The 26,101-nt window shown below is 30.7% G+C and overlaps 1 protein-coding gene across 1 annotated transcript; it reads right to left on the bottom strand.

Moving 5' to 3' along the window:
* Window positions 1-464: 464 nt before the first annotated feature.
* LOC148618889 (inactive rhomboid protein 1-like) lies at window positions 465-26,101 on the bottom strand. The gene is made up of 15 exons (XM_088578234.1): window positions 26,030-26,101; window positions 22,934-23,053; window positions 17,266-17,608; window positions 16,838-16,948; window positions 15,907-16,004; window positions 15,039-15,278; window positions 14,266-14,377; window positions 13,733-13,807; window positions 12,918-13,079; window positions 11,509-11,600; window positions 11,093-11,159; window positions 7,523-7,711; window positions 5,705-5,805; window positions 4,895-5,048; window positions 465-4,257 (listed from the first exon to the last, which is right to left on the bottom strand). The coding sequence occupies exons 2-15, from the start codon at window positions 23,026-23,028 to the stop codon at window positions 3,814-3,816; spliced, it is 2,283 nt and encodes a 760-aa protein (XP_088434360.1). The 5' UTR covers window positions 23,029-23,053; window positions 26,030-26,101; the 3' UTR covers window positions 465-3,813.

Genomic DNA, 26,101 nt, shown 5'->3' with positions numbered 1-26,101 from the left:
TGGTAAAAATGCTTCAGGTAATATCAAATGGTCTTGGATTTTTTCAAGCATTTTTGTAGATCTTTGAACCAAAAGAAAAGGAATCATTAGAGTTTAAGTCATCATTGAGCACTGATCAAAACCAATTCACTGTTCATACATTAATTTTCAAGGATTCTGTCAAGTAAACACATTACAGTGTTCACTTTTTCTCACCTTTTCCGAGTTTCGATTTCCAGACGTAAGAAATCTTTAATGAGTTTGATTTTTAGGTGTTTTCTTTACTTTACTACCATAAAAAGTAGGAAAAATACTACTTTACTGTATTTTTTCTACCAAGTGCAAAAGATTTTGCACCCCTCTTTTTACTGAAGGTAAAACACTTTTTCAACAAGATAAAAGACAAAACTGTTCCATTTTTTTAGAATTTTATTAAAAATGGTGAAACTTTATACCATTTCTAAATGTAATAGAAACAACTCTACTTCCTTAAATAATCATTTATTATTAATTAGTAGTACACAACTATGATAATGAACTATCACATTGAGCTTAAGTTTAATTTGAAAGACTATTAATAGAAAATTTCTATTACAAGATACCAAACAGGAAGTAAATTCCTACCAACCACAAAGTTTTCTCATTTTAATTGAAGTACTAGGTGCTTCCATATGACATATTTTTGGACTACCCATATGTCCAACATTAAAAAAGAAAAATGTCATTCACTAAAAATTGTAAAATATAAAAAATAATCTCTGTTTTAATGACAACTTGGTTCTAACACCACAACTGGAAATTTACTGAGAGTTCTTAACTGTTAGCATGGAAGTTAAGGATATTGTCAGACCAGTATTTAAAAAAAATTGGCACCCAAGCCTGATATTAATTAATAAAAAACGACCAAAACACTTTGTATTTAAATGTGAAAACTTGGATACAATTATTAACTCAGACAATGAAATATTGAACCAATGCCTCTTCATAGTAACTCAAAGCATGTTATGAAGAGATGGGTTAAATGCTTCTTTCATTAACCTTCTTTCAGTGGAGACAGTATAAAAATGCAGAACTATTCTCACATGTCCCACTTAAAATGCTGTAGAATTTGAAAAGTAAGTGATGATACATTATACACTTAATTACATAAAGAAAAAACGTATCAGGAATGATTGAAAAAGGCACAATATTATAGAAACAGTCAATAAATTGATAGAAAAGCAATACAACCTGAGTATTAAGTAAACAAGTGAGTCATCAAAAATATTATGCACATTCACCACTTCCTTACATGTAGTAGTAAAAATCTCATATAGTTACAGTAAATTATGTCATAGATATGAACATTATGTATGAAAGTCACTGGAATGTAAAAGCTGTACATTGCATGGCCTGATATGAGTATTTCAAAACAATTACAACAAAAATAACATATTTTACTTTTGTTCTATTTTTTCTTCTTCATTGGGATGATTTAATATTTACACCAGAATATAAACTGAAGTTGCATCTGTTTGGTAAAACTAAAGATGGTCACTGGTAAATGACAAATGTAAAGCTGATGCATTAGAAATATACTTTAGTTAATTTTAATTAGGTTGGTCTTCCATTATTCAACAATTTGTGACCAAAGTGACGTACAGTATGTTCTCCTCAAACAGCTTGTGTAAGCACTTCATCAACGAAGTCCTCATCTTATTTGAAAACTCATGATCAAAATAGATTTGCAATAATGAATATTCTCCAACTGACCTATAACAATACCATGAAAGATATTAACAATTCTGTCTGACAATACAGTATCTCGTGGACTACAAATAAAATACTAAAAAAATCTGAAATTAATGCAGTAATTAATGAATTAGCAAAAGATAATCTTTTATTATAATTTTTACCCAAATGAGTAAAAGAAGAAAAGTTTTGATTTCTTGCTCTAATAACTAATCATGATGAAACTGGGATTACATACAAGATAAAAGATAGCAATACAAATACAGCTATAACATGTCTAACATGTTCCTTGCTAAAGTCATCAACACTCAATGATAACAGTCATGTTAAAATTAATATGGTTGTGTTGCTGCTATTATGTTCTGATGCTAAAACTTATAAAAGTTATTAAATAGCTGTCTGTCATAGAGCCAGGAAAAATTAGAAATCTGTAATTCATACCAAAAAAGTCATATTTTTTTATTTGAGTAAGCCAGAGGCATTTTATTCATAGAATAGACAATGATTTTTTTATATGCAGCCTTATAGTAAAATGAAATATATTTGAGTTGAAGGGTAAAATAGAATGCCCTAGTAAAATAACAGACATCTCTCCTCAATAGAAAATGCCCAACTTTTCCCTATAATTAGAAATCTACCATGAATTTCAGTACTCTGAACAACATATTACAATTAACATAAGACAAACAGCTACATAATTAAACAGTATGTATGGCATAAATGCAAGTATTGAAACATGTCAACAAAATATAATACACCTACATCTAATATCTTAAATATATTTGTAGCAGTAAGTAAAAACAATATACAAACATATAAATGAAGAATCTATGAAGTACATACACTACAGACATATAAATGAAGAATCTATATCTATAAAGTACATAAACTACAAACATAGAAACAATAAAGCATAAAGCTGACTAGTTAAGCCCTCACAACTTATTGGCCACACAAATAAATATAAAGATGATTTCCTGCATCAACCAGATCCAAAGTTGAAATGTGTCATGGCAAATTAACTGCATACATAAAATAGTGACAGTTCCATAATTCCATTTGATTTTTTTTTTTAAAAATCCATTACTTTCTTGCCTCCTTAAGCAAATATTAAATATATCAAACAATCTAAGCACACAAGAATTTAATACTACAATGTATTAACAGTATAGCAATTTCATAACAAAGATAAACAATATGATCGATTGTAAATTTATGTTTTAACATATGGTTTCTATGTAACTGTAGCATATTTTGTTGGAAATAGAATGGACAAGGGTACAATTATATTTACAGTAAAAAAGGTAAATAATTCAATATCAATAGGTAGCAGTAACAAGCTGCCAAAGACACAATTATTGTTTGTAACTTGTACAAATGTATAAAACTAAGTGGTCCCATATACAATATAACAGGAAGTAAATTTGAAATACAACTATGAATTACATATATAAATATATCACAGACATAAAACTGGACAAGAAGTGTACTTCTATGAATATAGCAACACAAAAATATCTTCTTCAAAGAATAGATTTGTTACACTAAGAAGGATAGGAAGGCACTATTAACAAGGAGGGCACTAACAACTTGCAAGTACAAGTATAGATATTCTCTACTTTCCAATATGAAAATCAACCACTAATACTTACAATATTGTGAGTGAAACAGGATTAGTATTACTTAGTACTATAAAAACTCAATAAATTTATTGCCTTCACCGAAACAGATGATGAATTTAATGTGAAAGAATAATTATAATCATAATACATAAATTTAAACATGATTTTGTTGTAGTTTACCCCTTCAGAATCATATTTAACTTACTTCAATCTGCACCAAATTATAATTCATGAAAAGCATAGTATTGCTAACACTAAATAGGTGGTTGATACAATAAGCTTTCCTGTACTGAATTTTGTAGTAAATAATAAAGATGGCGTTTTTCAAATATCTCAGTACTTGTCAAGTATGAAATAACAACTGTTACCACAGCATCAATAACATAATAATTTTGGCTTGACCTTGACACTAGTTTTGGATACATGACAAACATCTACAGCCATAGATAAAACCAAAATTGTTTAATGTAATATCAACAGTTTATAAATATGTAGAGTATGTTGAATCTCTGTTGATCTCAACCTCCATGTTCTTACAGAAATCATCTGTAAATGGAATACAGTTGAAATATTGACAACCTGGACAGTTATAAATAGGAGACACATAAAACAATATAACTAACATAACAAACAATATTGTGGCGCCACCTAGACCAAACAAAATCATAACACATTTTCTTGTTTTGTCAAATTTGCCAAAGGTAATGTAAGGTAAAATGGCAAAGGCCAACAGGAAACCAAAGATGAATCCTGTTAAATGTGCCCAGTTGTCAATCCATGGTAATAACCCTAAGATGAAGAGGAAAAGAATAAATCCAAGAACTTTCAGCACCTCTAAGCATGGTCGTTTTAACATCTGCATACTCTGTAGAGCTTCTACTAACAGGCATGCCAGTATACCAAACTGTGCACCAGCTGGACCAACCTGTAGAAAGTAAAAAATAATCATTACTCTTTTGAAAACAAGCTATGGTGTTACACCAATACAACATTAAGTTGTTATGCTGCAAGGAAGACTTATCTTTATTTTTGAAAAAAAAAACATGTCTCTTCTATATCTCCCCACAAAAAAAATCACAACTAATTGCAAGCCTGAAAGTTAAAGAAGTGTAAAGAAATATTCTTTTTCTAATCCTTGCAAGTCTGATGAAGTTGTGCACAATGCAAAGACACTATAATATGATTATGACTGAAGCGTGGCTTTTCTCAATATAAAGTCAAACCAGTCTCAAGTGACATTCCTAGGAAGAGTATAATCATGGTTATATTTGACAGGTGAATTTTATTCACAGGTTCATTAAATATAAAGTTGCACTCCAATAGTATATTTTAATCATAGTCTTACAACAGGTTATTGCTTAATACAGTGGTCGTTTAGACTAGTTTAACTCTCGCTCTAAAAGAAGACATTATCTTTGGAATTGACAGTCTGATTTTTTTTTAAATAAATAAATTTTACATGAAGAAAAGATAAGTCAGACAAACATTTATTAGGTTGTACCACTATGGGAAAAAGTTAATTGTAATTTCAAGTGACTTAATTAGTTCATAAGTACACAAACCTCTACATGGTAGGGCAGAAATGTAGAACTAGCCAGATTTCCTGCTATACCAGCTCCTACATATATTATGGTCATACGTATACACCCTGTCAGCTTCTCTACATCTCTCATAATCAACATCTGGAATCCTATGGTTATCAACAGATGGAACAATCTAAAAAAACATTTATTTCTATCAGGGTATGGCATAATAAGAAATGTAAGTTTGCTATAAGGTGTCTTATTTGCTTGCAGAAAAATAATATTGTAGTCATAGACAATAGGTCAAACCAAATTGGGAGGGGTCATGGGCAATATGTCTAAACAGATTGGGAGGTGTTGAGGACAATAGATCTAGACAGATTGGGGGAGTGGACAACATATCTAGACAGATTTGGAGGGGTCATAGATAATAGGTAAAGACAGAGTGGGAAGAGTCACAAACAATATGTCTAGACAAAAATGGAGGAGTCATAGGGGATGTGATCAAAGTGATAAGTCAGACTTACATTGTTTATACCATAGTGGGTTGTGTCAAATTTTCATATTAAGTAATAATATGTAATTATTGTAAACTGAATTGATTTTGTGAGCAACTAATTTTCCCTTAATTTTACAAGCAAGGCAAAAACATGAAAATAAATTGCCACTTGTGTGTCTCTTTATAATAAAATACATCCAAAAGATTGTGTTAAATGTGAAATCAAACAGTGACTAAATGGAATTAAAGTCTTAAACTGCAGAAATAGATAACTGTGAAAGTAAATTGGGTTACATTAAATAAGACTTCTTTTTATGTATCATAATTTGCTTATAATACAGAAAGTTTACCCTCCATGAAGAAATATAGAAGTCCACAATCTGTAGAACTGATCAGGTACATCATCATCAGTAAAAGGTATCATACCACATATCTGCTTCAAACATTTCACCTGTAAAATATATTAAACATCTGATAATAGTCATGAATATAACGTCTGAATTCTTGCCTTGTTTTATTGAAGTTCATCAGGAAAAAGAACACAATACAAGTGCACTAAAAGTGATTTTTTAAAATCCACTCAGACTCTACAGATGAAAATGTTCATCCAACATTAACTTATTCATGCATATTTAAACAAACTATAATTACAAAATGATAGAATATAAAGAATCAAGGAATACAAATAAAACACAATCTTTAATTATTTCCTCTTCAATAAATTCAATGAAACTTATCGTGTGTCATGCAACGCAACATATAATGCAATAAATACAAACAGAATGTCGTAAAATAGGCAAAGTTGCATCCATATTATACAAGAGTAAATGAACAAACAGGCCTTCACAAGATTCTTCCATGCTACATAGCATTCTTTCAATTTTTGGTCCGATAAAAATAACAGGGAAGCATAAGGAAAGAGATCCTAGTACCTAACATTCGGATCATTAAGGGGAAAAATATACAACTTTCATTATTCCCTAAAAACAAAACTTAAACCCTCAACATATGAATACATATTGTAAACTTACTGCACATGCAGTAAATTGTAACAACAAATTAGTTTCTAGAAAAGCATTACGACAGAGGTTCAATCAAAAGTTATACTAGATGTTCTATTCACATAGACAAAGTTTGAATGTTTTGTAAATTTTACAAAATATTGACTTTTTTGTTATCAAATGCCCAAAAGTATGATTAAATAGATTACAAAATAAAAGTTACTTTATCTGATACATTATCGCCATGAAAGTATATATTACTGCATGTATGAATCTTTTAACAATTTTTTTTATATCGTTAAGGGGAGATAATAAACTCGAGTCAAAAAAATATCTAATAAACTTTTAAACTTTGATGCTTTGATTAAAATTATATCTTATATGCATATGATTGAACATAGGTAATACCTAAAATTATCTTAACCTAACTATTCATTTAATATATCTCTTTTCAAAATAAAAATGTGCTCATATATCTGCTTGTATGAAATGCAACTTGCAAGTGATTTATGTATGTATCCTAGTAATACAAATAAAGTCCCTTAACTCAAAAACAAAACAATCTAAAATCAATAAAAGTTAAAAGGGAACTTACATTAAAACACATGACAAAATCAACAATTTTTCATGAAAACTGTTTTTTATTTTGCAAATATGGGATATCCCCCCTTTTTCATGAATAAATTGAGAGAAACAAAATTTTATAATAACAATTAACAGGGAGTTCCTTACATCAATACAAATAAAGTATTTTACAAAGTTTAATATATATGGATACAATTAATATTGCGTAATAGTTAGAAAAAAAAACATGAAAATCCCACCTTTTTATGAATAAAGTTCTATTACTCGTACTCACAAAAACAGAAATTTCATTGACACTACTTCAAAGGTTTTTGTGTTAAACTGTAAAAATAGAAAATGAACTCATTTTTCAATGAATGAAGTCCCATAATTCAAAAACCCAAAATTGAAAATTTATAAAAATAAAAAATGAGCTCACATCAATAGAAAGAAACAATTCACCAAAGTTTCACAAAAACTGGTGTTAGCATTTTTAAGCTATTGTACAAAATGTGGACAACAGACAGACAGATGGACACAGGCATATCATAAATTATGTTCTGTACAAATAGATGGGTGTATAATAATAATCAATTTCATTACCTGAGAGCACAGAAATTTATCTTCATGATAGTATCCCTTCATGAAGTTGCAATGTTCTCTAGTAGTAATCATACATTCTCCCTGTATTCCATGGCAACATGGACGTCCTGAGATGTCACAAGTCATATGAGGGTCAATAGATGACCTTGAACTAAGATTACTAGCAGGTGTACTAGTGTCTTCACAATACTGAAAATTGAAGGATAAAAATTTTTACATTACAATGATTTCAACCTATCACTTTTTAAATTGTTAACATGTTCAAGTTTATACATGTATCTAAATTCAGCTTTTAAAATCAATTATAAGGCACTATCATGAAGTGAGCAGTATTTTTTAAAAATATTTATTCACGTGGAAACAAAATTTGAACCTCCAGTTTTTGGTTGTTCATAAAATACTGATGTGGATTTCAGAGAGTTGCATTGTTTTCACTTTCATCACCAAAATAAGGCAGGATTTCCCAAGGCCTAAAAATACCTGACACAATCACATCCTATTCATTCTTTGTGAATGAATTGTCCAATGATGTAATCTTTGGACATTTTCCTATAGAATGACACCGTAATATCACCATCATTCAATACCCTTGTTATAAAAATAGACATCATTTGTTTTGACCCTAGTCCAGGATGCCATTACCAGCTGATGATTGGGCAGAAAAGATACTGTGTAGTTTAGTTGAATGAATTTTTCATTTACAAAATAATTTATTATACATTCTTTTCATTCGTTTCCAATATATTCCAAATCTGCTAGAGCCAAACTTTAGAAATTTCGAAGGATTCATAGACTTACCAAGCTGTCAGAGGCTTTCAGTGTTAACTAGTACTGAAGAACAGATGATGGCCATGCATGATGATGTCATTTTAAGTTAAAGTCTCAAAAATGTTCATTTTGTGTTAGCATAGACCTGTATATAAGCCAAGAGGGATCAAGGAAAGGAGTGCAAACCCCCCCCCCAAAAAAAAAAAAAAAATTGTTGGGTTTTTTTTTGCATGAAATATTAATTATTCACAAGTCCTACCGCCAAAAAATTCTTGCCTCAATATGCTTGGGCTTAAATTATTGATCCCTAACTAAGTACCTGAAATTCTGGATTGAACCCCCAAAGGTGTTGGGATTTTTTAAAAGTTTATGAGTCCACAATGTAATTTGAACTTACCCCACACAAATTATGAGAAAGTTTTTTTTTAAAAATATGTAAAATAAATTAGAATGTATATTTATGCATACAAAAAAGCCCCTGGATAAATTCAAAATAATAAAAACAGCAAAGCTGATGGAAGCACAAGTATGATTTTCTCACCCACACACGCAAACACATATCAACCAATTTCCTTCCCCTGCAGAAATATTACATCTTACCCATCTAGTAAGCAGAATGTAAGGTAGATAAACTACCCTATCAAAAATAAATATAAAAAAAAAATAACAGGTACAACCTTTTCTCGGTTTTTATCTGTTACTGCATTTAACCTCCCATTTGAAAATTCTATATATTATATTTTTAAATTACCATTTGCTTCGAAATTTTAGAGAGCAAACCACAGCATTTTTCCTCATCCAAGGAAAAAATACTATATTCAATATGTTATAAGTATCTGGCAGAGATAATACAGATCTATCACTCCCATGCACTCATGTGTCTTACATTTATGTGTAAGCACAATAGTTAATACACAGGGTTACATGTGACTCATGTGTCTTACATTAATGTGTAGGTACTATAGTTAATACACAGGGTTACATGTCACTCAATCTGGTTTATGGAAAAATCGCTGAATTTTTTACTTTAATAGATTTTTACAACTCTTTATGTACATATTGTGCTTTCATTTTTTCTAGCTCATTAAGCAGTCCAGGCTATACATAGTAGAAATGAAAGGAAAAAAAACAGGGTCCAGTTTACTTATCAGCGTAACATATATAATAATTAAATACTATTAAGACCTATAACAGTTTGAATTTTCAACTTAAATTAAATAAAACTTTCCCTAATTATTTAAAATATCAAAAAATAATACAACCATATTCATATTTGTTTAAGCACCATCTGAAAAATGTATGTTTTTTTATTTAAATATTTTCATAATTACACTGAATATATTTATATAGTATATGCAAGTGTAAGAGTGTTAAACAAGGCATACATACTGAGCATGGAATTCAAAGTGCAGACAGAAGTTTGTACAATGTAATGTTTATTTGGTACATATAATTTTATTTATAGGTAGAAACCATGATTTACATGTATTTTTGTTTGAAGTAGTATCAAACCTGTTTATCTAGATTTACCAGTATATATTTCTGTATTCTCCTTAACACAAATAAAATATAAAATAAATGTTGGAGATATAAAGATAATTGTGTGCTAATTATTTATTACATACAATGCAAAAACTGTTGCATAATTTATAAAAGTAACAATATGGAATTTTCCTACTTTATTAAGTTTTTCTTTTCTTTTGTCTACAATCAATATAGAGAAATCGTACAACTAGTAAAATGATTTTATTGTATTTCTTCTGTGGATAATTTATTTTTTTTAGGAAAGGTGAAAATTATGAAAACATTATCTAGGCCTCCAACTATAAGGGCGTTAAACCCCAACAAAAAAACAAACAATCTAACTATAACACATTCCATTTTGTTATTGAAAATTCCCTACTCTCCATTCATTAATATATAGTCTGCTTCAAGCTTGATAATTGTGAAAAAATATAAATTTCTAAAGCTGTTAAATGAGGAATCAAAAATTAGTTTTCCATTTTTAGAAACATTTCTCTAGAAATAGCTATTTTTTCATTCCATAAGTGCAAAGCATTCCAAATGTTTCTAAGTTATAACGTCTATGGATAAATCACTGACGTGACGGTTGGTCAGGAAAGCCTGACACAATTGCATCCCATAGACTTTCGTCTTTTATCATGTGGATATTTAATGATTTATATGAATTTTTCATCACCTTACACACATAAATGCCTGTCACTCAATTTGTGAAGGACAATAACACATAACACCTCTCAGCTCTCCACATGATGTTTGAATTCTTCAAAATAATATAAGAAATAAGTTTGTGTTAGAAATGTATTAAGAGTAAGTAAAATATGAATTATTCAGGAAACTACAGATACCATTGTTTTTGAAACTTGATAAGTAAGTGAAATTATGGTTCTTTATCGAGTCATTGAATGGGTAAAAATGTTGATTTTGGACTTGAAATCAGATGACTTTGGACTTTAGAAAGAACTCTCCTGTGTCACTGGTTTCCTGGCTGTATCAAAAGGCTTTTACATTTATAAAAAGAAAGTTCAACTCAATTCTGAATAACAAACCATTTGTAAAAATTTGCATGGAAATATTATTTAAAATATGACATAATTATGATAGCACAAAAACAATTGAAAGTCTTGACATGATATCTTAAAACTGATCATTTTCCATCAATTTTAAAATTCTGGTTAATAGCATAGGAAGTCCTTTCCATTGATTATTCATTGGTTCATATCAGAGGTTTAAGGTCTAATGCACATTTTCCCCTAAATCTCCGTTTTGTAAGATACTTACAGGCCACTTAGTTATGTCTGTTTTATCCCATTCAAATGGTGCCACAGATGCAGGGTTTCTACAATACCTTTGAAGAAAATTTCATTAATGAATTAAATACTGAAATTCATTTTAAGAAATAACTAAAAAGTAACAACAAGTCAGTTTTTTTTTATTATTTTATTCCTTATTAATTATTTCTCTAATCAACTGTTTTAACTGCTCCATTCTATCTTACCATTAACATTAAATAAAAACTACAATACATTTAAGGTTTAGGGTAACTTGACTAAGAATTTTTTGTTTCGTAAATTTTTGTGTAAGAAATTTCATGTGACATTTTATTGAAGTTTGTAATCTGAAAGGAATACTATACTGGATCTGATATCACGATAGCAACAATTTTATCTACTTCTGAGAAACTTAAAGAGACTTACGCTGGATCTTGTCCACACACTGCACCTGTCAGAAATCCATTTTTGGTATCAGGGTTGGTAGCATTATATTTCTTAAACTCTGATATTGTTGTCTACAAATATGAGAGAAGTGAAGCAATTATGAATTGTGCATCATTTGGTCTAGAACAAAGGAAAACACAGACAGAAACTGAACACAACATAGTATGGTAAATTTGGCAATAGAAATCCCTCCACAAACCACAGTTCAACATGTAAATATTTATCTTCACCAAATTAAGACAACCAAACTTATCAAAAGCTGAATACCTTATGCTTTATTTTGAGTTACATGTAGCAACTATATGCAATACACCCACTCATCTTCTGAACTATTTTCAAGTTAAACATTTGTGCAACTTTTCTTCTAATAAATCACTAAAACTGCATAGCATTTCCCCATCTTTTTTCGACGCAGTCGGTATAGTTACGCTTTTTACCCTTTGACCATAAGGACACTCTTCTATGGAAATGCAAGTCACCTGATCGCGATTATTTCCCGATTGGCTAAATACTGATAACTTAGTGGTGTTAAAAAAAATGGTATTGAAAACTTGAAATGGCGTTCAAAAACTGCATTGAAAATTTGAATTGCGTGCCACGTGTCATTTTTTGAAAATGTAGAAACTTAGAAAGTAAAATTATACTGCATCGGCTACCTTTTTTAAAGATAGTACTTGTTTTAAATCACTACTAGAATTTTTTTTTTTCAATTACCCTGACAGTGAAAAAAGATTAATGATTCCATTAGTTGGGAGTTGAATTTGTAAAGAAGGGCATTTAAATCACCAATGAACTTTTTTCATATTCCCGACTTTTACTTCGTTTTTTTTTAATTTTGAGCAAAGGGAAATAATCTTCCAACCCGACAGACTGGTTTACAGTCTGATTGGAGCAATGGCCAGCAGTAAACTTCAAATTCAAATAGCTGCAGTAAGTACTTGCTTACTTTTGAATAATTATATTCAAACAATTTAGCTGAGTGGGAGTAGTTTAAATTTCAGATAAAAAAATGTTTACTGCTCTTCCTTTCTCCAGTGAGACCACCAACCAGGTTGTCAGGTGTTGGTGGGTTATGTCCTTTTGATAAACTTGCTAAAATGACTTGCATTCCGTAAATATGAAAAACAACTATCACTACCACTGAAAGGACAATGTACTAAGTATTGGTAGCAATATATGCAAAAGACTGGTTTAACCCTTTAAAAAAAAAATATTATCAATGTATCAATTGTCCTTTGCAGCAAAATAATTACATATTATAAAGTAAAATACCTATATTCATGCAAACCTGTTGTTATAATTAAACAAATATAGGAACTTATCTTAACCATCCAAAACAATTAAAACCTTTTTTCTGCTTCACAAGTTTTTCCCTCAGGTGTACTTACACTACATTTTGATCTGACTGACTGCACACATCCTGATCCATCATTCCTAATACAACATCCTGTAGTACTTTCTTCAGCTAAATCTTTATCTATACCCTCATATATATTTGCATCTTTTCTCATGCATGGAGAATATTTAGCACCAAGATGTATCAGATCACGCTGCAAAAATTTAATCAAAAGGTTATTCTTATCAACTATTTGCTCCGTGTTCTAGGATTAAAAAAAAATTAAAAATTGGATTTCCACTTGAAACTCTGAATTAAAGATTATCTTTCCCACAATTCAATTCTGCTTTCTAAACTTGAAACATCCTTTAGGTTTTTTACCTGCCAAAGGGAAAGTTGAAAATAATAAAAACTTTCCCACACACTTAATTGCACCTGCCTTAGGTGACAGGAAAGCAGAAATTTAGAACACTGTAATACTCATTATGTACATCAATAGAAAGTTCAATAGAATTTTTAAAATGTTTCTTGGAGCACCAAAAAGGTTGATCCCATGTTCCCTAACAGTGAGAGCCATATCTCCAAAAATTAATCCAAGCCTTTTGTGGTATGAAATGTAGTGTTACATATTCATACAGACCTATTCACCCATGAACAAACTATATTTCCGGGAAACCATTCGTCTACCAAAGACAACAACAATGCCACAGAAGTCTATAATTGCAATCTTTTTTTGCTCAAATAAAGAATGACAAACTATAATCATGTATAATGAATATGTCTTAGCTATTACTAAATAGAAGCAAATAAAATATGACGTAAAGCACCCAAATGCCAAAACAAGCTAAGTAATACATAAAACTATACCTGTTTTGGTCCTATCCACAAATTCTCATTCTCAATAAATCGAACTTTTTCAAATGCAAGGTTTGGCATCATCACCTGTAATATAATTTCTGTATATAACCTTTATTGATATACATTTGTAAATATTTTTTTACAATTGTGACAATCAGAGCTGAATCGGAAGGAATTTTTTTTGCTTTTTAATGGTTTCAAGGATATTTCCTTCCAACTCCATTATACATACAAGAATTTTTTTGAACTGACTGAATAAACACTAAAACAAAAATTCACTCCATATTAATTACAAGGAAAACAAGAAGTTTATGACTTTAAAATATCCCTAAGCATTTAACTGCTTTATCATATTTCATTGGCACATTTATATGCAAAAGATGCTTAGGATTTCAATGACTGTAAGCTGCACAACTTGCTGTAACTATAGATGAATATAATGTTTGACTTTTACACTACACTAAACCCTTCATTCCACTTCTGATTCCATATTATTCAATTAACATAAGACTATGAATTCACCTTTTATTGGGACTACTTACTGATTCCTCATATACTGTTTCTGAGACACCAATAGGAGCTATACCATATACAGCAACAGAAACAATAAAGACCAATATCTGTACAAATGTCACCCAGAATGTAAAGTATGGTCTGAAATATAAGAAATATATCTGTCATAACCTAAGAAATATTGCATTAAACAATATAATCACTAATTTACTGCAATATTGACATCTATTTTTACTGGAATTTATCATCTATCAACACAGTTCCATTCACTCAAAAACTAATTTCACATCAATACAGGGTTTGTTATTGAACCAGGGAAAAGTTAAGTGGCGTATTTACACTTGTGGACGCTATTGACAAAAATAATGTATTTTCGGGTGGCTTTCTTATTGATTTCTCCTTCAACTTAAAGACTAATTACTTCACAATGTAAATTTAAATTGTTTCATTGACGTCAAAAGGTTATTTGGAGACAAATCTGAGGTCATTCAAGGCAAAATGTGTGAATTCATCCACAAGTTGATTAATTCACCAACAGTTGTGTTCAATACTTTCAAATTCAGTTTGTAACTGAGGGATTTTAAAACTCAAGTATAAGTCGATCGTCCTATAAGTCAGATCCCCCTTTTCAGTCCAAAAAAAGTAAATATAAATTCTAAATGTTCATTATTTTTATTTCAAGTCAGAAACAAATATTCCTAACATGTATGTATGTTTTTCTCTTTCTTTTCTTTTGTTAGTGGTTACAGAAAAAAACAAATGAGAGTTTTTGTTTCAGACTAAATTAACTACAACCTAATACCTATGATCGTCTACATTAGCAATCTGGTTCCTAACAGTAGAGTTCATTCTATCGCTCCTAAAGCTCCTGTTAAACAATCGACCAACAAAACCCATTCCTACTTGTCTCTTATCTGGGCCAACTTCACTGTTCATAATGTTCTGATTAATTCTTCTCATACTAAACTCAGGAAGATCGAGGTCATCATAGTGTGATGATGGCAAACCTCTTGGTGGTGGTCTCCTCCATCCACCAGCTGGGCTGAAATATTATCAAAATATTTAATGCATCAGCTACCAAATTTATAGTTCTTGTTTATGGAATTATATTTTAGACATATCACAGCTAATGTGAAGTTTAAAGTTTCACAGCATGGTTTCTTGCTGGTCTGAATACTTTGGACACTTTGGCATAAAACCTTCTATTGGCACACTGTGATTTACTGCACACTTTCTCCACTTCTAAAAGGTAAACACCACATCCCATCATGCTGACCTGAGATCTGTTTTTGCATTGACTAATATTGCACATAAAATGTTCAGTTAATGCAACTTAAGATAATGAAGATAATGTAATTATGCTCTTTCTTAATATATTGTTAACTATGAGAAAGTGCATCATAATTTCTTTGAAGGCTGGCTGACTGTAATTTAATTCATTGTTGTACATAATGTTAAATCAAGTTGTACTGTAATAACAAACATATATATGGAGAAAATAAAAAAATAAAAAAAAGAAATTGAAGAAAAAACTTGATATAATACATTAAGTCAAAGTAAAAGGTGTTGACACTTATTGTCTTAAAAAAATTAAAGCTCTTTAGAACTGAAGCAGCCTTTGCTTCATCTAAACTACAAAAATATCAAACTTGAAAGTCATCAATTCTTACAGATCAAAATCATCTCTGAAGTGGGACTTGGTGGTAGGTGGAGCTATGGGTTCATCATAGAAAACATCATCAACTAAGCTAACAGCATCATCATGTGGCTACAAAAATAAAAACAATTACATAAAGCTTTCACATAATCAAGGGGTTTCAAAGTTTAACATTATACATTTGTTATTATTTTAAAAGTTAATCTATATACGTTATCTAAAAAGTTGATTTCAGTGGTAAGAGAGACAACTCTAGTATATTTTATTGAACAATTTTAATTTTGTAATTTATGTCAATAAATGGTTATTTTTACCTTAACCAAAAATCAAATGCCCTCTGATAAGACAACAGGAAAAATCTCCTTTTAGTGGAATAAGAACTATCTCATTACAAACTATCTTTTCAGATTTTTGTAAATGACTATATAAAGTAAATAAGTATACAATATGCACATATAATGTTTAAACAATACATTCTAATATGATGTGCTTCAAAGCTCTTAAGACGAAAGCTGTGATAAAAAAGTGATAATCATATGACCAACATCACAGAAGTATGACCGTCTTTTTCGCAATGTCATAGTTAAATTTTTAAAAATTTTATGGCAAAATTGAATTTTACTCTAAAAAAATCACGATTTCATTCAACACATAGGCTGTGTCTACTCAAAAATATGAAGAAACTAGTCCAATTAGAATCGAAATAAATTACGGAAATTACATTTTATATTTGTTTTACCATGGGCTGGCCATTTATGTCATCAATTAAAACAAAGCAACATAATGGGCAGTCTGTGTTAAAATAATGATAAAATGGAGTTTCCATGATTTATTTCTCAAGTTTACTTAAATGTTGAGTATTACACAGAATACCTGGAAATTGTTGTCATCTTTTAAAAGAATGAAATTGAATATTTATTGCAAATCCATCATTACACACTTACAGTATAGCCATAACTTGCTGATAAATCATCACCAAACTCCTCCCCAAACCTAGCAGGATCAAAACTAGCACTGTGTTTAAGTGATTTCCCACGTAACTTTTTCCTAGATGCCTGAAAAGAGATATTCATTCAATAACAAGATTGTCACCTTAATGCTTTTCATAATGTGATCAATGGAACATGTGTCTCAATCAGACTTAAAGTTGATTGGTGTTACTTCTTAAATCAACCTCTAAAGAATATAATGTGAGGATATCAATTTTTATTAATGTAACTGATCTCTTTGCGTATTTTCTTGTTTTAATTGTAAATAACTAAATATAGTTCAGAAAAAATGAATTATAAGTAATGGTAAGTCTTAAACCCCAATATAATACACAGCATCAAATGCAATTTAATAAAAATGGAGAACAAAATATCTGACATACTGTAATGGTTCGAATGCCTTTCCATGTCATTTGGAGGACAGAATCTTTACGTAATCTTTTTACACCACTTCTACTCCTGGCATAAGTACTGGTACTAGACAAAGGAGTTGTCCTCCTTGACGTGGGGATCTCACTGTGTCTCCCTGCTTTTCTCAATGGATCATGGATGTATTTGACTTGTGATGTCTCAAGAACATCATCTGATTCAGCCTTTATTAGATATTCATCCTTTACCCTTCCTTTATGTAGTCTCATTCGTCTATTATTCCATCTATCCTTCTTCTCTTCATGCTCCTCATCCAAATCAAGACCAAAGAATCCGGTTATACTCTTCTTCATTTTTCTGAAAAAAAAGGAGAAATACTGGTAATATTTTTTTTAATCTTGAGTAAATTTGTGAGATTCTTAATATAAGTGTAAAATCTGAGGCATATACACATTATGATTTATACTAGTCACAGTTGTCTCCCTTGATACCACACCTATAGCTTTCTTATAACAAAATTTAACATGTTTTTGGTTTAGCTTGATAACCTATTAGAGATATAATATCATACTACTGTTTACTAAAGATTTAAAAGGAGCAAAGTTCCAGAATTACATGTACATTCAAATTCAGCACAGCTTTTAAATAAAAGAAGCTGATTCTGTAATTAATGTTTTATATGATACATGAGATACAATGTAATTGTGTGATTTTTTTTCTTTTTATGCTACTTTCAAAAATAAATCACTCTTAAAATTTGATACATGTATCAACTAAACTCTTAAAACAAAAGTTATTCACTTTAGAAATATACATTTAAAGCATGCATAACAGTTTCAATAACTACAACAGTTATATAGGGCAGTCTGAACTTGAAGATCATTCAATGACTACAGACCACACATGAAAAGTGGATTCATTTTGCCCAGTAGAAGCTGATAAACAGCTGCCAATTCTTTCTCAGAACATTATTCTGGTTTACTAATTTTCATTATTTATAGAGGTTAGGTCAACAAATTTAAATTCCCAACAACATGTAAAACTATTGTTGAAAGCTTTCAAGGCTCTACATGAATCTTTTAACTAGATTCTACTGAAATTTTATACACACCACAAAAAAATGATACCCACAAATAATAGCAACTTTACAGTAAGCATAAAAGTGATTATGGTACTGCTAAAATATAAACTTATTGAACCAAACTAAAGGAGGACTGTAAACATAACCACCTCCAATCTTCCTGATCATGTTAAATTATTGTATAATAGCTTTTAAAATTTTTAATTACTGGAAACTGCACTAGAAGTAGTAAGCCATGACAAGTCTTTTCAGCATTGTAGATTTAAACTTGAAAAGTAAACAATTTTTTACTGAAACTATAAAGACAACATGAATTTTATTTGATCAATAAATTAAAAATTCCATGTATAGGGATATCAAACTAAGCATTATAGGGTTTTTAAATTATGTAGACACAATATTTTAAAACTCTACATACAAAAACCAGTATTATAAACGTATGCAGTCTTTAATAATCATTTCATCAAAAACCATTAACTATTCTAAAATTTCTTTGACAAAATCCCTTTGCATCGCTTCGTTTGTGTTAAATATTACATGAATTTAGAAAATAATTTTGTATGAGAGTCACACTTCCCTTTCCATTTAAATGTTCATGGAGTAGAAAAAAAAGAACCATTGTGGCCATGTTAAGTGATAATTTCAACTAAACAAGGACCTATTAACAAAATAATATATACTGGTACACTGTTGTTTAAAATAACCTGTCAATCAATATTTCTCATGCCTATTCTAAATCTTTTTAAGTTACTGAAGGTTGTCATGGTAATCTTCTCAGGGCTTATGTCCTTAATGATTATACAAGTCCTTATTTTAATTAGGTCACATGACATCATAACTGCATCATCTTTATCACAATAACTGATAGCATAGCAATACAATGTCCTTAAAACTATTGTAGGGTTGGTGGAATGACAACTGACAGGGATCAAATCTTTAGACCACTTCCATGTTGTTTATAAATAAGACTTATAATTCCATGTATAGGAGGTTGATTTATGATTAATATGGAAACAAATCCCACCTTAACCAAATCTGACCGAACGAAACAATGGTACAATGTAGGCCCTAAGAAAAATATGGCAGAAATATTTAATACTGATGACCAGTAGAAAGATGAACAAGGTTGTAGACACATTTCCCCCTCTCCCACCCACAAAAGAGAAAATTAAGTCAAAGTGCAAAAAGATATAGATATGTATTTTAAGTGTGTTATTGAATTTTTCATACATAAGGTGCCTGTAAGGTGTTTCTTTATATTTTCTTAAGCACAAAGGTTTAGAAAGTCCCATAACTCCTGTCATATTTTTCGAATCAAAATGGCAGTGCCACCGGACTAAGTAATTATGTAACAAATTATCCTACAAAATGTGTATGAAATCTGATCAGTTATCTCATGGGAGTTGTGTATACAAGTATTTGTGATGGAAAGATGCACAGAACACAAATACAGAATATTGGTTGTCCCCTTCTTTGATATGTGATAGAGGACAAATTTACTATAACAGAGGGATACAAAAAAATATAAACCTTTCTTTCATATTCAAAGAATTTAAAGGTAAACAAGCACAATTATATTATGTTCTTCAAAAGTATTTATTCAGTAATTGTAAATTCACCTAATTGAGTAAACATTTAAATCGGGAACCTCTACAAATTCTACCTCACATTCATACATCCTGAATCCCAAATTATCACTACTTACCTTTGCTATAGTTGTACAATTAGATTTGCATATAGATCTGCTCATTCTAGCTACTCACCACATGTTAACAAGTTAAACTCAACTGACCAGGTATTCACTCATTTTTTAGATACCTAATCATTTCTAAACAAAACTGATTAACAACTCTACAATTCATACAGCTGAACAAACTACCTGTGGATGTATCATTCAAAGAAAGATAACTCTTACACATACTAATTTCTCAATCAGTTCACCAAATATAATTGAATAGTGTATTACATGTACATGTATAACCATCAAGAACTCTATAAAATACATAAACACTAAAGTTGATACAGATACCAGTCATGAAACATTTACTTTCCAAAGAGACAAAAGAAATAACTGTCAAAAAAGATGGCATGGAAAAAGACAGAAGAAAACAAATAAAGATAACAAAGAGGATTTAACATTAACAGTCCAAATGGCATCCAATCAAATCACAAGGAAAAACTGTAATAAACTGAGACACCTATGTACACTATCACTTTCAAAGTTTGTTAATTAACAGATTTTTTTATGACATAAAACATATAAAATTCTAAAAATCAACACATGATACAACCCATCAAGCTGAAAATTCTCATTAAAGGCTACTGAGATTTTTGTAACAAAAATTATTGGGCAGCGGTAGAACTTAATGCCACTGATACATTTAAGCGAAGGGCACAAAAATATATAGGCCTAAAAAAATTACACAGGATTCTGCTGACTCAGCCAACCCTAATTTTTTGTGCCTACCCTTTAAGTTTTTTGGCATATTTTTAGAACACCTATAAAAGTTTGAATGTGTTTACAACACAAACCAGTCAAAAAATTTTGAAAAATTATTAAGAAATTTTGCCTACCTGCCTATCAATCATGTTAGCAGAATCACAGGTATTTTTTTTCTCTTGGCCATACTTTATGCACCAAATTCTGTGGACTTTGATCGTTACAAAAAAAACCCAACTAATTAAGAATCAGACCTTTGTCAAATATCCAAGTTGTTGAATGGAAATGATAAAAAGTTATTTAAATCAACCAAGGCGAATAACTCAACAAGCTAGACCAATCAATGTCTGGACTCTGGACCTGTGATGCACTGCAGCTGTGGTTTAAAAGTTGCTGAGGAAAATGCGACTAAAAAGGTGTATGGAACTACAGAACATAAATCCCATATAAATCAGAGATTCAAAGTTTCCTGATAATATACACACCAACATATGGTGTTCTAGCTACATACTGAGTTTTATGAAATTCTGTTGGGTACCGGTAGCTTTAGGAGTTGCAATTACAAGCTGATACATGATGATTTTCAGTAAATATCTCAGTTCAAAGGGCATTACTCCCATAAAAGTTACACAATAAAAATTTTTTGATAATATGCATAACGAAATATGGTGTTCTTACTACATGTACAAGTTTAATGAAATTCTGTTCAGTAGTTTCAAAGGAGTAGCAATGACAAGCTGATTTTTTATGGGCGGACAGATGAACATACTGATGGGTGGAGTGACTCAACTCCTAGACTTGCTATTGCCTTTGGTGATGCAGGTAAAAACAGTTTAAGAAAGCAAATAGAATGTGATGACTCTATTTGCTACACTGCTTCATCGGACTAAATTGATACAGGGAAAATAACCTAAACATAGAAGGGTCTGAAAAATTCCCAACAATGTTAGAACTGTACAATTTTTGGTCAATCCCTCTGCAGGACTTGAATTCACACTGCTGAGACATCTATGGTAACACCACCTGCACAAAGCCCAGCACCCTAGACCGCTCAGCCAGCTTGGCTATATAAAATATGGCTTTTGCTGGCTGGGTCATTCCTACTCGTAGGATAAATCATGGGTTGTAACGATATATAACAGTTCTACTGAAGACATTTCTATGAATGTAAACAAGAAATCACGAAACTTATTCCCAATTTGATAGTTGAAAATATTATATACATCAACTTTACTGGATGTTAGTAAAGAAATCAAAACCACACTTATAATGCCTGAATAGTTATTATCGAGCACTAGTCAGATGAGTGCTGTCTGCTTTTTAAGAGTCCCCTTAAAGTTTTGACAAAGTGACTGGTTTAGGCTAGTTTGTTGTACTCATCACTTGATTTGATTTTTTGACTTTTAGAAATCTACATCAAATAGTTAGTAGCAGTTTGCTAACAAGTCAAAACAAAAAGTCTTAGACCCAAGCAGAAGGGTGTACCTCTACTAGCCTTCTCTATAGTCCATAAGCCGCATATGAATAAATTTGGTATGAAAGTTACTATTGCTGACCACATACACTGCCCACTTTATCAAAGTAAAGAGTTCTACACATGTAGTTAAATAAAATGCATTACATTTAACTCTGTTAGAGGAAAGACCACTTCATTTTGCTATTCAAATTTCATACAAAATTAATAATTACTGACATGATTCTGTATGTCCTCTTAAATAAATACATTGACAAAATACTGTGTGAACACAACTGTCCTTAAAAAACATTTCAAATCCAATTTAAAAGTTTTGTGCGGAATCACATTTTTTCCCAAAATGCTAAATATCCATCAATATAAAATTCTGATACTGTCAACATTAGAGGTGATTCAAGAAGCAGAAAAACCTGCTGAACAAACAATAAGCCATAATAATTATACTTAACTACAGTTGTTTCAGCATACAGGTCTGTATTTGTGAGAAAACCATACATGTATCTCTCGATTCAAATCAACCGAATCATGAACAAGTGCTAATTTCATGTACAATCTATAGTATATAACTTTTATATCATATGTGCAACAACCAAATGACAAATTAAGACTGGTTAAATGGTCTGTACCTGTTTCTAAATAAAAAAAATAAAAGTGAATCTAAATTCTTATCTGACATAACTTCCTTACCTCCCAGCTCTATTCAACAGAGGATCATTGTTTGATGTAGATGTTCGTGAAGGCTGAACACTTGTGGTAGTGTTTCTTGAATATTGCCTATCCATACTGGACAATCAGGATCAACTGGCTCTATAAATAAAAACACAAACAGTACATAATAGATAAAGGCCAACTACATTGATGGGTCAATATTATTTTAGCTACTGATATAAAAACAGGCCAAACATGTTCAGGCATAGGACCTATAAGAATATTTTTGGTTAATGTTAATAAACATGTACTTTCTGCTTCAAATATAAATTTGAAGTTTTTACATCAATAATTATAGCACTTTAAAGGAAATAATTGCTGCAGGCTGTGGCTAATGGAACTTTAGTGTTTAAATGAGTAATCAAGGGAACCAAGATTCTAGTGGAAATCAAAAGAATGTAATCCAGGGACAAAGACCAGACATAAAAAAAAGACAAACACGACAAAGAACATGAAGTAACTAAAATAATACATACTAAGCAACAAAATACTTGTATGTTTTCCCTTTATAGTGAATTCTATCCCTTTGAAGACCTGTGAATGTCAGAAGACTTACTTTATTTATTGATTTAACCATATTTTTCTCAAACATTATATTCTTGTGATGGAGTTGTCTTTCTTTTTATTTGCTGAATGGTTTCTCTTTTTACAAAACTTATGGTTCCTACACCATATTGAATAAAAACTGTTCATTGTGAGAAATCTCCATTAAAATCCAACAATCTTGTTTCCAAGCTCCAATTTTTGACTAATATTTACCATTGGACTTATTGAGTTCTATGTTAAAAAAACAAGTAATTTCTCACAAATTTGAAAATAAACAAAGATTAGGTGGGAACAATACAAAAACAAATGGATATGGTGAAATACAACAAATGCACCAGTCTATAACCGAATACAAAATAATACTTTCAGAGACACACCATTAAGTATGCTCTGAAATGCCCTAACAACTAAAGTAATAAATTCATGGTAACAAAACAATGACACTTCTTAAAAATAAACTTAAAAGTAAAAATTGACACTAGAAACATTGATGACCAACATTTCCTCATTGTGGACAGGCAGCACATGTCTGCGGTGGGGTCAAACTAGTTTTATAAGACCTTAACCATCCCCCTTTAATGTATGGTCAAAAATGAACTGAGACAACAAACAGTCTTCACAACAAACTTTCCAGTTCACAGGCCTGAAATACATTTTTCAGAAATTTTTATATAGTGACTGTTGGCCTGTAGTAGTTAATTTTACAGGCCACCTCCATTTTGAAAAGCCTTGGGCTAAGGACTTCTACTTAACTGTGAAGACTGAACAAATAAAAACACCATAACATTCACTCAATAACATATCCAATTCTCTCCTTGGAATTCCTCAATATACACCATATAGACAATGTGAGATATCCACTTGGAGAACATTTGCAGTTACTGAAAGTACAGGGGCGTAGCTAGGCCTGTTTTATTTGTACGCAAAATTACGGCGAGGGATCTTGGGGGGGGGCACTCAAGGCCCCCAGTGAGTCATTGCATAAAACCTTTATTTCATCTTTAAAATGTGTGTTTTTATTTTTGTTACTTTTTACGAAAGTACTCAACTGTGAATTTGCGTATAGGCAGCTACGCCCTTGAAGTACATATATGTACAAAAACATATCAAAGAATTACAACACCGTCAAAACTACCAGCAACAGAAATAACTGGTCACTACAGTTGACTTAGTATTTATGTAGGATGCAATAAAGGGTTGAGTATCTCTATTTGTGGAGAACAGACAGTTTGAAAAAATCCTAACCTTTATGAATAAATCTACATGCATGTATTAAGGGCAGTTGAGAAATCAATTGTTTGAAAGATTGTGCTTTGTAGACTATATTTCAATAAAAAGTAGGTTTGGCAACATCACTTTAAATTAAGAACATGCAAATGTCATTATATTTTGTAAAGGTGAAAAAACTTAGTAAATAAGTGATATCAATACCCCCCCCACCCCCATGCAAAAGATTTTCTGTGAGTAAACTAGTGCATTCATTAAAATATGATTACAAGTACAATATACCAATTAAAAGGTAAAGTTGTGAAATGTAAATACTGTTGGAGGGTACTTCAGGAATATCATCATCCAGGAATGGATACTTAACAAAAGGTAATCAAAATCATCTCATTGATCATAAATTTTTGTATGAAGACTGCCATTTTCTAGTGTAACATCAAAATCAAGAACAGGTGTCTCAACTTAAGTTCATAAGGTTTATATCATGAACATAAGCTTTGAAGTTAGAATTATTTACAGCCAAAATATCTAAAAGTATTGTAAAATTTGTAAAACAGATAGTATTATTTTAAAGAGTTTAGCCATGAACTTTGGTTTGTAACAGTAGAAGAATGTATTGGTTTAAAGAATTTTAGAAAAAATGAAATTGGGCTGTTTTTTATCTTTTTTGACAAATTTCAAACAAATCAAAATCCACTTGGTAACAGAATCATCATGGACAATTCCACACTGTAATTATTGTGATGCTGGATTTAAATGTCATTGGATTTGAACAATTAAAATTTATGGGAGATGTCAGCAATAATCAATCATTCAAAGTTTATATATGTTTATATATTTTTTTAAAAGGAAGACAAATATAAATTAGGATATTTATAGGTTCACTGTTTAGTCTCGGTGTGTTTCTTTCCTGTTTTGAAAAAAATAATCTATTTGCTCTTCAGTCGTTTAACTGTGGCTGTGCATATCAATGTAATCATGGTATCATTTTTAAGAGGCTTTTTTAACTGCCCCTGCAACACCATCATGATTTTATGGACTGCTTCAGTTCTATTCCTGTTCAAACACATTGTAACACAGACTAACCAAAGGTACACCTCATGATATGAAGTAACCAATTAAAAAATATTCATAGATTGTTCAATGATGTACATGTTTTTTCAGATGTTTTCCGCTGAGTCAGTGAGAATTCATACGTGGCGTCAGTTGTTAGTTAGAATGTGCCTGTATGACGTATTTTCGTTGTTTACACTTGCATTCTCAGATTTAAAACATGTAAAAAAGATATGCAGAGTAGTTACATACCTTGTGTTTATGGTTGGTAAGCAGGAAATCAACACACGACATGCGTACATTTGAACCGGAAATGCTTGTACT

The sequence above is a fragment of the Perna viridis genome, chromosome 4 (genome assembly GCF_037379345.1).
Source record: "Perna viridis isolate PV_CMFRI_1.1 ecotype Kerala chromosome 4, ASM3737934v1, whole genome shotgun sequence".
Lineage (NCBI taxonomy): Eukaryota > Metazoa > Mollusca > Bivalvia > Mytilida > Mytilidae > Perna > Perna viridis.
The sequence above is the reverse complement of the archived record's forward strand: the minus strand, read 5'-3'. Positions and strand labels throughout refer to the sequence as shown.

What these genes read in the sequence shown, in the direction of transcription:
- LOC148618889 (XM_088578234.1), bottom strand. Translation starts at nt 23,028, where the DNA reads ATGGATAGGCAATATTCAAGAAACACTACCACAAGTGTTCAGCCTTCA. An exon ending in AAACAGTATATGAGGAATCA is followed by an intron (nt 13,808 to 14,265) that starts GTAAGTAGTCCC and finishes ATTATATTACAG; the next exon opens with GTGATGATGCCAAACCTTGC. An exon ending in TGTGGATAGGACCAAAACAG is followed by an intron (nt 13,080 to 13,732) that starts GTATAGTTTTAT and finishes AAATTTTTGCAG; the next exon opens with CGTGATCTGATACATCTTGG.